Here is a 13,805-nt window from a genome sequence, read left to right on the forward strand (position 1 = left end):
GCACTGCGCCTAGGGCCTACGAAAATGTGTGGCTACGATTTTTTTTTTGTAGTACGCACAAATCGGTAGAAAAAAATTTTTTTTTTCACGATTTTTAACAATTTTTATTATTTATGTTTTGGATTATAATGAATTCCCATAACATTTGTTAAAGCTTTTATCGTGCAAAAATCTATGGTTATCATATAAAAGTTTAGATTTGATTTTTATGTTGTAAAAATGATTGTTTTTAAAAGCTTAACACTGCATGAGATCCAATACTTCCTCTCCCAAAGAGAAGGTTTCTTAATCATTTAACTACTGGACAACGGCCCTGCAAGGACTAGAGGCCTAGGGCCTATGATAGTGTTAATCCGGGCCTGAGTCTAACCAGCCGGCAAACACGACTACCGTCGTACGGACCGAGTTCGACGGTGGTCCGTGAACAACGCAACCGTAATCGTAGGCACGGCGGATGCCGGGTGTGCCCGGTCACCTACCGAAATGTTCTACACGGTGCCCTGCAATTTAAGTCTCGGTCCATGAGGGGCCCATATTTTAACCGATTTGGCTCGCGTTAAATGTAATTCATTCTAAATCGTTTGGTAAAAAGCAAACGATGTTTGCAACAGAAACAATAAAACAAAATGTCCTAAGTTTTCGTGCAAACACATTTTGTGATAATATAACGGCTACAGTTACAAATCATAAATAGATTAAGTTGTCCGAGAAAAGTATACGAGAAAACATGTTCGTCGGGACTAATATACCGCAATATAAAATTAAATTTATGTTTATTTCGTTATTTATACGTTTTGATTTATTAATTATATCTACGCGTATTGTTAAGATAGGGCCCAAAAGTGTTGTACGCACCCCTTGACATACTGGTCCGTGCACGCCTGTGGCCGTAATATATGCGCGCCGCGGCGCACGCACGATGCACGAAACGCGATCGCACGTCATTAATATATTACGCTCGTTTTCGAAAAAACGATATTTTGGTAACTCGTCCGGATCAATATGTATGCAAACACGGTATCCACATTACTATTGAGGTTTTATTCCCGGGACATAAGCAGTTCCATATGTATTACAATTACGCGAACGTTACATGTTACGAAATAATGTCGCAGGGGAACATCGCCGAAATATTCCATTGCACAATGGCTATTATAATCGCAACTGGGCCCGTCCACGATCTCGACTGATTTATTAAAATCAACAACGACCTTCTAGGTGTTTACGATTATACGAAATGTATAATACGTATTTTGTCCGCAAACGTTTTTCGCCTTGTACCGAAATCGACGTCAAAGTTGTACATACTTAGGTAAATAATTCGTTATGTTTTTAAATGTGCTTATAATGTTAGATCGGCTACAAAACGGCACGCAATATACATAGGTTACGTAGGTATACTGATGTGTTAAAAAAATTCGTCCGGAAATCATTTTTTGTGCCATAGAACTACAGTTGATTTGTGTTTTATGGGCAAGGATTATTGGGCGGACTATTTTTACCTGGATAATATCCTTCATATCATTCGTAACACGTCCAGGAGTAATACCTTGCAGCTCACTTGCTCGAGCTGCGCGAGGTGCCGCAACCAATTATTACTATTATTATTATAGACTATCCGCGATGAATCTTATGCAAAACGATCAACGCGATCGGTTTGCCCCAACCCGTTTCGGTCTCTGTAATATTCTCACGTCGCCTCTCATCATCCGAACCGAAACGTTTTCTAGAACCAAAAAAACAACCTGGATGGTAATCCTTTTGTTGCGTCTTACAGCTCGGGTCGACGCGTGTACACGTCGTGCGGCGGTCGTGCGACGACGCGATTCTCTCCCGTCGAAATCCAGCCGAACGGATACGCGCGCACCTACGAGGGTATGAAATAATATTTAAAATATACCGCGTTCGCGCAGCACACCCGCGTATGTTTTATTACACCCGACGGTCAAGACGGGCACCAGGTGTGCTTACCGATACATAGGCGTACATAAATCTGCGCACCTCAACCGCAACAGTCGCGATTGTTATACGCGTTCCGCGTGCAGGAGATAACTGGTATCGATACGAAACACGTGCACGTACACGTCCATACGTGTACATATTTACGTGTACGTACCAGATGCGTGTTCTACGATCGCGAGTTCTTTTATTATTATTATTATTATTATTTACATTTATTTTATTACGTTTACGTTTTATATTTTATTTTAATTCTTTTTTTTTTTTTTTTTTTTGCACTCGCCTCGTCTTCCGTGCGGAGGCACGTGGGAGGGTAACAGAACACAAAATGGCCGAGGCAACTCCTCCTCGTGGCCGACACGCGAGAAAAGCGGTTTTCTAGCGCTGCGCCCGAACCGGGCATCACGACTGTGCGCGCGCGATCACTTGCGGGCGACCGGATGAAACGCGACGATTGCGGTCGTCGCGCACGATTTCCTCGGGGGCAGCTACGTATATTTTAGCGTACCGTGTACGGAAAACGCGGCGTTCCCACCGAAACACACGAACCGGGTTCAAACCTGTCTAAAAAAATATCACGATGGCGCGCCTACGAGGCACTCAGAAGTGTTGGATTTCGTAGACGGCGTTTCAGACGGGACGGAATCGTATCGATACACTGAACGGGGAAGCCATTAGGTGTGACATTCGAAGAGTCCGCTATTAACCATCGGCGATTTCGACTCCGTACAGTCCTCGGACGTAGTATTGAAATCGGTACCTACGACGAAGTGTTACAGTATTATGTTCCGACTGTTGTTGCAGCAACGTGCTCAAAAACTTAGCCACAAATCCGTACGCGATGCGTACGGGAAAAAGGGTCGGTGGACTGATTACCGATAGTCAGCATTACACGGGGCTGACGTTAATCCTTACATCATCAATTAAGATCTAATATATGTTCTGGGCTTGTCTAATCTGTTGTAGGTAATTGCTCGACTGACGGTACAAAACATCGTCAACTCAAAATTAACGATGGATAAGTTTGGAAAAAGTTAACTTAAACTACTAATGTTTCGGATTTTTAAAGGCCATTGAGGCTCATTATCGCATTACAAACCTTCTTTCACTCGTCACTATACCGCGCTTCTGTTTTTTCATCTCGTATTCCGATTTCTGCTAAATTCTTTTACACTTGGTCCATAAAAGTTAAAGCAACTATAAATCCGACTTGCAGCACACAATTACAAACGTGTAAACCATTTTTAATTATAATTATTTGTTGTAATTTTATATTATGTGCAGCATATTCGTTTAGTTTTAATTTTTTATTTGTATAAATATTTTATTATTATATTATTTTTTTTTAATTTAAATAATAGAATAATAATTTAATAAATAATCGTTTTTTTTTTTTTTAACTACATAAATTGACTATGGTTTATTCGTTTCGTTGGCCGTCGTTCTTGTAGTCCGTCTGTCCGATGATTGTCGTCCAAATGTTGGGATTTAAATGCACATATAGGATCCTGTCTCAAAAAAGTTTAAATGTTTGTTGTTTTGTTATAGCTTGAAAACGCATAATATCCAACAATATGTTTTAGCGTAATATGAATAGAACTGATTTCTGGTTTTTTCTATTTTAGACTATCTGCACGACATGACACGGACCGACGCGACTGTGGTCCAACGATCGGACGACGACTGCGGCGGCCATGTCTTGTCGCAACAGGCCCACGCTCACACCTCCGATCGTCATAAGCATGCCCGCGAAAATGTATACGTTCTCGTTGTCGACCGGTGGCAGCAGGTTCCTTTGGAATATTACCACTGCCGAACAAGAGAATGGTTATAACGACAACGTTGCACACATTTATTTATTTATCATGAGATTAACGCTAACCGGCTTTTGTAGAACGATACACTGCAGTATATACATGTATAAATCAGACGGATAACAGTACAAACTAGATTAGGTAAACGAACGTAACAAAAATTTAACAGAATACATGAGATACGATGCGAATGTAAATCACGGTTGATTGGCCGACCTAAGCGTCCTGTGCACGGGGTGATTATGGCTGAAGGAAGTGGACAGAGTTGGAATGGAAAATGGAACGTGATTACGAACGTTGTGAAAGGGGACTTTAAATTGGATTTTCGACAGTTGATAGAGTTGTCAAGGAGAGCATGAACGAACTGTAAATCAATACGATTGCGGCGTGTGGACGAGTATATTAAGAAAATTGCTAGTATCAGATTAGTTGTGAATAGTCCTTAGCAAGGTATGGGTGTCGAACGACAACCACATATTCTAAAATGGATCTAACAAGAGCAAAATATAAAGAACGGAGACAGGTAGACGACGAAAAACGATTGGTATCACGTTTAATAAAACCTAAAATATTATTATTTTACTACCTTATTAGCTCGACCCGTAACAATATCAATATGACGGTTAAAAGAGAATGGTTATAACACACATAATTGATTGATCGTAATGTGCAGAAATTCTTGGCGACTGCGTATTTATGTCGAACAAATCAAATATTTTATGGAGAAAAAATTGTCTTCGGCTACGGAAAATGTACAAGAGTGAAAACGTCTAAGAAATTGTAACTTTGATGCACACGTACCTACATATAGAGGCTTGAGATATTTTTCAAAGCGAATTCAAGATCTTACGGTTTAATAGTGTACACGTATTCGCACACGTATTTCATTTTCACCGGTCTGGCAATTAATTTTTTGTTCAAACGTAAATCAATAGAACACATTTTCACATATCCGCTATAAGCTAGAAAATACATTCAGCACAGGTGGTGGTCGGAGTTTCATACCATTTTGGTACATGTAATATATAAATTGGATAACCACGACCGTATTAACTCCAATACCACAGATGATTGAAATTCTCTATATTCACTTTATGGTTTAAAAAACAGCATGCGATTTGAATGAGAAGTTCCGGAGATTACCTATGAACTACGAGATGTATATCCATAGCGTATACGAATATATTGTGCATGTCATATGTACGTGTATAAAATACGAAAGAGCGATTTTCACATACATGTAAATACGTACATATATACACGTGCAACGTATTTCATAACTTTTTTACCAAACATTAGTGTACCTACACGGTTGCTACCATTATTCACCGTTACGTGTACTGTACGCCTGTATTAAGTATATATAAACATTTTAACTATACGATTATTATAATATTGCTCTAGTATTTTCAGCTTTAATCAAATTAATCTCGCGTAATCGGTTTCGCGATCTATTGAACTCTTTACCAGTTGAGCAGTTCCATTGATATTTAATAATATCATTGCTAGAAATATATAAATATATATTATTTGCGATTCTCATGGGAAACTTTGAAATAACTCTGAACTTTGTAGGCCATGTCATTTTTTTCCTGGTATCTCAGGGAGGTTTAATCCTACTCCCCCTGCGTTACCACGGAAAATCCTTGAACATTTTAATGGTATTTATTTTTATCCATTAATACTATATTAATACTTTCGTGTATCATAATCAGTAATTATTAAAACCAAAATATTAAACAAAATAAAATATTTTTTAGGTCATCAAAACACGAACAAACGTGTACATCCGACCCAGAGCTCAAAACCGTAACAGATCCTTAAAACATACGATTTTGAAAAAATCTTTTCTATCTCACAAATACATAGGTAAAAAAACGCATATCCTCTTAATTGTAAGTTTTAGCTATAGGTACGCTGGACGGTCAGTGAGTGGTATTTGAAATTCATTTGCGTACACAGATACAATAATATAATATGCATTATTAAGTTATGTTTGTATACACAATGTACACGACAATGTGCACAACATAATAATAAATATATTACACGTATACAACCGTAAATTATTTGGCATCTTACATGCGATCAGAATCCCGAAAAACGAAGACAAAGCTCGAACAACCGAAATGTATCCACGCACGTTGTTCAATTTCTGCAAAGGGAACATTGAATAGATCACTGCATTTTTTAACGACGCGTAATACCCTGGAACGTGAAAAATATTTCAAATTAATCGTCGTCGATGTCACCGCTCACGCTGCAGCTGTACACATTCAAACCATCGACGAATACACTGATGTATACAGTTAAAACTGATAAATTTCAATCCAACAAACGTTTATAATACGTACGGTTATGCATTGTTATTATTTGTGTTCGATGTATAATATTCACGCGAGTGCAAGAATGATAAATTATTGTTGTACGAACAAATATTTATATTAGCGGCTCGTAACGAAGTACCTACATATATATTCAAGTGTTAAACAACTGTGATGCTCTCCTCTAACTATTATGTTTCGTACACTTACCAACTGCGAGTACAGGAAATAATCGTTATAATATAACGTATATATTATTTTATATTACAAAAAAAAAAATGTGCGAACATTTATAATAAATATTTAAAAAATAACATAATCGTGTATTATGAGTAATTATTATGAGATATAGTGTTATCTAGAAATATACATTTTATGTGGAATTCGAGTCATGCATAGATAATGTAGAGAACATTTTTTCATCATAGATACGCATATATTGATAACAATAAATATGAAATGCAAAAGTGAGAACACGCATTCACATTAGTCAAATATTCTACCATGATGGACAACCAAACAAATTTAATCAAAAAAATAACTATGACAGTTTATGTTATGTAATCGTATTGAAAATTTAAAATCACCATACATAGGTTTAATTGGAAGTATTACGATTATTATAACTTTGTTTGAACACAAAAGTTAAAGCAAAAACAATTATTACACTATGTTTTATTGTTGTCAAATTAAAATTCTACTGCATAAAAAACGTTTTTGGATGCTAATAGCCGAGAAGGTTTGCGTAAAAAAATTAACGAATGTAGATAAAATGTAGCATTTTTTTAATTCCAAAGTACGGTAGAAGCCACTCATTAGTAACACGGATACAATCGCGTAACTGAAACACAATGTCTAGGGGCGGATCGGCCGTATATTAAAACATTGTAAATCAATCGGATTATCGAAACAACACGTCGGTTATTTATAACAATAAGGGCCAAGGTCGTTCGAAAAAAATCCGGTTATTTGGCGATCACCAATGTATGGTAAATACAACGTACTTTATTTTATGTCGTTACGATCGAAACCAGTCGAACTCTCGGAAGAAGTGAACGAAGATTGGATCGATATGGACTCACACATTGGATATTGCAGAGGTTCCAGCAGAAGAAGTGATCTGTAATGCGGTTATGAATCCTCGAACAATTCAACATGCCGTCACTGACGACGAAGAAGAAAAAAGCCAGACAGACCCCGTGAAATAAAGAAATTGTAATTCTAAGAGTCCTCGGGAGAGCAGTCGTGCACCGTTCAGATGAAAAGGGCTTTGGGCAACATTCTTTTTACGAAACCAAGATCGTCGAGTTACTCAACGCAAAAACAACGGACAACGATAAACGCATATTTTACCAAGCAAGTACATTTTTTTTTTCACAGTAGATACGTTTTTTTATAATAAATAAAACCAATCGGTTAAACGATACATTTCACCTTGGCCAAAAAGTGTTCCTAATAAGCGGCTTCTACTGTATTTTATCATCGAAAAACAATATACTAATTTTTTAATCGGTTCATTAATATGTTTTAATTTATTCCCTGTTAAAAACACAGTATTAATTTATTTACCAAATACGAATCCAAAAAGTCCAAAGTACGGCAACATCGTGACGAAGCTTCCGGTAGTGCATAGAAATAACGACAGACCGTTGGCTATCAACACTAAGCTAACGTGATACAAGGGTACCACACCGTTCGATGAAGTTTCGTGAAACAAATAGCCGATACTACGGCCAATCAATGAGCCCAGGCATCCAGCGATAAGGATGATCATTGCTTCAGCGGACGTCTTTAGACCTTCTGGACCTGCGCGGGACCAATAAGATATAATGAATATCATTATCAATATATTACGATACATCGAACAACAATGTAACAATGTACAAAATAATACATTTGAATTGTAATGTAATAATGTGTCGAACAACTTTTTTATTCATATAACTGGCAAGTAAGAATATCTACTCACTAATTATTTGAATAGATGTATTCGTGCGTATACGAGTAGGCAGCACTCGTACATCGTTATTTATCCCATACATTATTCTTTAAACGTGATGATATAATATGTTATATGTTTTTACTATTTATTGGAATATTCCGTACAACAACGGGTTTAAAATAAAAACAAAAGATGTTTATTTTTTTTTAACCACGATATATTATATACTTCCATACACATAAACTGGTGTTTTAAACTGTTCGAGTATGCTAATTTTTGATTATACGATAGGTACGCATACCCTTAATGATACGTACAACAAAAATCAGTGTCTGATTTATATAGTAAACACACACACATACACACACAAACACAGACATTTACCTGTTGATATTAAAAAATAAAATAAAACCGTACGTCTGTGTTAATATTGATTCGAAAGAAATAATTAGTAGACTTGCCTTTAATGAAAACGAATGGTAGAAATCGAGACGCATAAATTAGAGCTTCACTGATTAGCAGCAAGACGAATTTCTCGTTGCACCAAATCGACGTGTCGTACATCGACTGCAGTACTCGACGTATGGCTATCGGACACGATATGTTGTGTCGTCCGCATTTTTCTTCGATTAAATCTTCTTTGGTGAAAACCCGAGTCGTTGACATCAGGAACTCGAAGTATTTATTTGACTAAACGGGTAAACGAAATAGAAATAAAATAAAATCTATTGTTGATGGTTATTATTAACAATGCATTATATATATATATATATATATATATATGTGCATTTGTGTTCGTATTAGCAAAACATAGGGAGTTTTTAAATATATTCGGTTGAGAATAGGAAGCGTAGTGATTATGGATACATGCTCACTATTTGTTCCGTAAAACATTGTTGTAAAAAAAATCTGTTGAAAATATTATCTACTACGACCGAGTTGGATAATACCAGAAAAGTGGGTTAGACGGTTCCGGGTGTCCGTCCCTTTTTTAAAATCGTTTATACGATTTATATAGATGTACATTTAATTTAGAATAGTCTGATTCAAATACTCATTATCGTGTCTTTAGATGAACAATATTCTGGATTACTCTAGTTATTTGGACTATCTAAAAAATTTATAAATATGCAATACAGTATTTATTTTTTATTTTTTTTTTTTAGATCGTTTACGGTTCGAATTAAAACATATAACATCTATTATTTAATTATATAAATTCTTATTTATAAAACGGAAAATAACTTATGTTTACGAAGTAAGTATTTTTCTATTTAGATTTATGTTAATCGACGAAGTACATGTATTACAATCGTATTCGATTGAAACGTTTTGATCAAAATAAAAGGTATACAATATAGTTTTAGTTATAACTGTTTCCTGTCCCGTTTCATCGAGAAACCCCGAAGACTAAGGTGAATTTATCGCGTTTACACGCCACATATTGTAAAAGTATGCGTAATATGTACTTTAAGACCCAACACCAATGATCTGACATCGCCGTTGAACAGTATGTCGTCCCTGTACATCGGTCGACTACCCAATGTACGATTTTCAAACATGTTCATAAGATTTCGCATGCATGTTTTCCCCCCTCTTCCTGTTAATCTCGTAAAACATATTCATTTTGCTAACACCTTGCACCACCGGTATCGACGATCGAGTTGCAGTTCGATCGCGCGCCACTGTAGTGTTTTCAGTAAACGGTACCATTTGTAATCTACACGTACAATCGGTCAGTTAAAAACGTTTGTCTGTATAAATAATGGTATATTTATGTTATAATTATGGTTGTATAGTTTATCTAGGCGCATCATGTTTTTTAATATCCAATATATAAATAATTAGATAAACATTTGTATTCACAATAAAAAATGTTATTTTATGCAAATATTTTGTTCATCTATACGTCAACTCTATTAATATGTGAAGGTAAATGTAAATCGCAAACAACTTCGTAGATGTGGAGAGTGCAGAAGGGAGTAAAATTAAGCGAAAGAAGAAATTAATGATTTGGAAGAAGATTATAATCAAAATGGGGTCTAGAAAAGAAGACAATTTTGTGGAAACTAAGGTGAATAAGGGATGGGGATGAGAAGATGGAGGATCTATGTCAGAAGACATAGTTTGGAGAAAAGAAGATCGGTAGTCGGCCTATGCTTTTTTTTTAGGGTTTTGAGAGGAACGGGAAGGAAGTTAGACGTGGGTATTTTTACTGGAGACAAAACGGTTACTATTTTGGCTGAAGTGGTCAGAAGCTGTTTTTGAATTAGATCTGTTATTTCATTACCTTGGATCGCAATATGTCTTGAAACCCAGAGGTATTCAACAATTTTATGGGATAAGATAAGTTTATATGTCAGTGATTTTATCATAAAAAAGGAGGGGTAAATAGAAGAATTGAAGGGGTAGATCCAAGAGAAAATACGCATGATTGGAAATCGTAAACTATTAAACATTTTTGAAAATTTATAAAAAAAAAGAAATTGGCAGGCGTGAACGATGACGTAGACTTCTGCGAAGATTATGTATAAATGAAAATGAACGTACAAATTTCAATTACAAAGAAATTGATTTTTGGAAAGAACAAATTGATGATCCGAACGACCCCTTTCTCCAATCTCGTTCGAATTATCGCGACTCTTACCGTAGTAATAATATATTATTATACCTTTTACTGCCAATTGTTTTCCGTATAGTTGGGAATTGAGAACTAACGGAGAAGTTTTCTGTATTCTGGATTTCTGTTGAAACGGCTCTCGATTGGAACTGCGATACGTCTTCAGTCGATTGCTCTTCGTCAACGGGTTGGATTTTTAACGGCACCGGAGTGACGACAAATAACCAGAAAACCAACGAAGAGCAAATCAAAGCTAAATTTTATACGATAGGTTACATTTTAGTGTATAATGTATATTATGAAAAGTGTATTGCACGTTACACAACGCATTGCGACGAGAACGTAAAATCCGCAAACCGTTTCGATACGTACTCAAATGAAAGTGCAACGCCGACCGCCAGTCGTACGACATCAATAACACGTATTCGGTAAACGGTGGGATTAGCATCATGCCAGAGAAACTTCCTAGATGGCGAGACAAATGAGCATTCTGACGATTGACGAGGAACAGTGAAGATAGCAATACGGAAAACGACGTCTTAATCGCTCCCATTCCTATACCTAGTGAAACGTGTAGACATAGTTCAAAGTTTATAGTTGATTTCATGGTTTGGTAAACGATGTAGTATGTTTCAAATCGTTTATACGTAGGCTTGTCTGTCGAATAGATATGTTTCGGTTCAATGTCGTCATAAATTGAGGCGTTGACATGGAAAAGGTACTAAGTCATAAAAACCAAATTTCACGGGAGAAGGAAAAAAAATCTGCTTTTAGTATTTTTTGAACCTTCTTTTCTAATTTAATTTCTAATTGAATTGTGATAAACCATATTAGACGATAGTTGATAAAAATGTTCGTATCAAAGAAAACTATATTATACATTATTATAACACGTGAGATAATTTAGTACCCTTTTCAGGCCAAACCACAATGACTCACGACTAGCGTCATCTTGTATTCAACGTAATGCCTAATATATAAAAAAATTTGAATGAGTTCCTTTACCATGCCATTGACATATGTATCTAATCCATTTTAAACGAAAAAACGAAAAACTGATTTTTTTTTCGACTTGGTACCTTTCCCATGTCAACGCCTCAATTGTATTCACTATAATGAACACCAATCGGTTAGGTTTAACCGATTGATTGAAATTAAATATTTATTTATTTTTTTTTTTTAAACAATTTCACTTTTTCTTTAAAATGTGACCCGTCACAAAAATTAAACAATGTTTTTTTTTTTGATTCTTGGCTCGGTAATCAGATGAAAGATATTTATAGTGTAGATCGTGTCAGTGCATTTTATAAGAAATTTTCACTGGGCGACAAAAAATGTTTTTTCTCAAAATAGTCAATGTAATACCATAGTACGATTATAGTATTACACGTTTGTTTCGCATTATTTCGTCCAATCATTAAAAATATTCTCGACAGTGTATAATCACTGGGCGACATTTGTGTCACCTAGTTAACTAGTTAACAAATGCACTGGATCGTGTTGAAAAATACATTTGTTACGTGTACACACGACACGCCGACATAATGTACGAGTATTTTTGCATTACCACCGATGATGGCTGACACGAGGCAGTATTCGAAAATAAATATGTTTCCGGTGGAATGCAACAACAATGTAATCCACATGATTGACAATAAGCTTCCGATGAATAAGCAATATCTAAATCCATAGTGGTTGATGCACGCACACGAAAGCGGTTCTGTAAACAAAATTTAATGCGTTTAAATATCACTGAATTCGTGCAATATGCATAAGTCATTGATTGTTATTCCAACATTTTGTTATTTTTTTTGTGTGTATTTTTTTTTATTTTTTTTTGTAATATTTAAATGTTTACAGTTTATTTCTAATTCTAGAGAATAGATGAAATGTTAAATGTCGCGAATTCCGGTGACTGCACGCGGAGTATTAGACGTACGGCCAGATATAGTGTTTTAGACAAAAAAAAAAATAGAAATAATAAAAAATCGTTACCAAGGTTTTACGTTATGATGTTTAGAAGATCCGTGTACAATGTTGACTGAGAACAATGTAACATTTATTAGTGTTATGTAAATAAATTAAACGTTTATTTTTATTATAATGCCCTTATTGTACGTCGTTGGCGCATACGTCACAAAACGAACGAACCGTAATAATAGGAGGAATCGTTGCATTTTATTTTCGTCTACCGTTCGATTTTCTCGGAAACCCGTGCGTTTCTAATATTAGAAAACCGTATGAGCGAAGGGACCGTCATTAAGACACGTATTGGTTTTCCGATCCCCGAAAAACACGAGCGTGCACCTAACGGGATTTCGTTTTACGTTTTTCTCGATCCCCGCGCGATAACCGCCCGTAATGCGTTCACACGTTGACGAGCGAAATCGTCGTAACTTTCGCTCAGGAAGACGAACACCGCGAACGTACGTTCGCGATGGTGATCGGGGGGAGGGGGGGAGAAATCGATCCGAAGGACCGGACCTGGTTATCTTAGGGCGGTAAAAAAAAAAAAAAAAATTAAAAAACAATAAACAACAACAACCGTGTTCCATGGCGTACCGATCAGGTGCCGGAACAGCAGGACCGTGGCCACGTGTTCGAGGGTGCGCGTCCTTGGTGGCACGGACCCGGTCATGCCGACGCGCGCGTCCAGCAACGTCAACGACAGGCAAACGCCGTCGAGGACGAACGAGGCCACGAAGCCCAGCAGCCACGTGATCTTCAGCCAAAACCCTTCGTCCGGCGGGTAGAGCACGACGCACAAGCCGTCGGGGTCGACGGCGTACGGGTCCTGGGCTGGTGTGGCCCGCGGCCGAGACCCGTCGTCGTTCGTCTCCGTTACCAACGGCCGCACCATTGATTGCATCGATTGCGACCACTCGAGACGACCGCGTACTCGCGGAACGGAATTAAAACGATAAATCTCTCTCCCCCTTCACTCTCGCTCGCCCTATGCCCGTGCCCGCTGAAACATTGTATTGCCGTCGCAGCGAATCTCGCGTTTTCATATTATTACGTAATAAAAACAATAATAATAAGCATTTCCATGGTTTTGACCCGGTAGGAATTGAAAGAAAAAAACCGACGTCCTCTCTTCCGAATTCCCTTTTACTGGCAATTCGCACTGTCGTTTTCAGATAATT

At 36.9% G+C, this 13,805-nt stretch overlaps 1 protein-coding gene across 1 annotated transcript; it reads right to left on the reverse strand.

The window, feature by feature from the left end:
- Positions 1-3,418: 3,418 nt before the first annotated feature.
- Positions 3,419-13,580, reverse strand: LOC112689960. The gene is made up of 9 exons (XM_025563843.1): positions 13,222-13,580; positions 12,227-12,379; positions 11,032-11,220; positions 10,718-10,912; positions 9,509-9,639; positions 8,501-8,729; positions 7,667-7,903; positions 5,856-5,981; positions 3,419-3,768 (listed from the first exon to the last, which is right to left on the reverse strand). The coding sequence occupies exons 1-9, from the start codon at positions 13,526-13,528 to the stop codon at positions 3,581-3,583; spliced, it is 1,755 nt and encodes a 584-aa protein (XP_025419628.1). The 5' UTR covers positions 13,529-13,580; the 3' UTR covers positions 3,419-3,580.
- Positions 13,581-13,805: the final 225 nt, after the last annotated feature.

Source organism: Sipha flava, unplaced genomic scaffold, assembly GCF_003268045.1.
Source record: "Sipha flava isolate LNK unplaced genomic scaffold, YSA_version1 48791_pilon_pilon, whole genome shotgun sequence".
Lineage (NCBI taxonomy): Eukaryota > Metazoa > Arthropoda > Insecta > Hemiptera > Aphididae > Sipha > Sipha flava.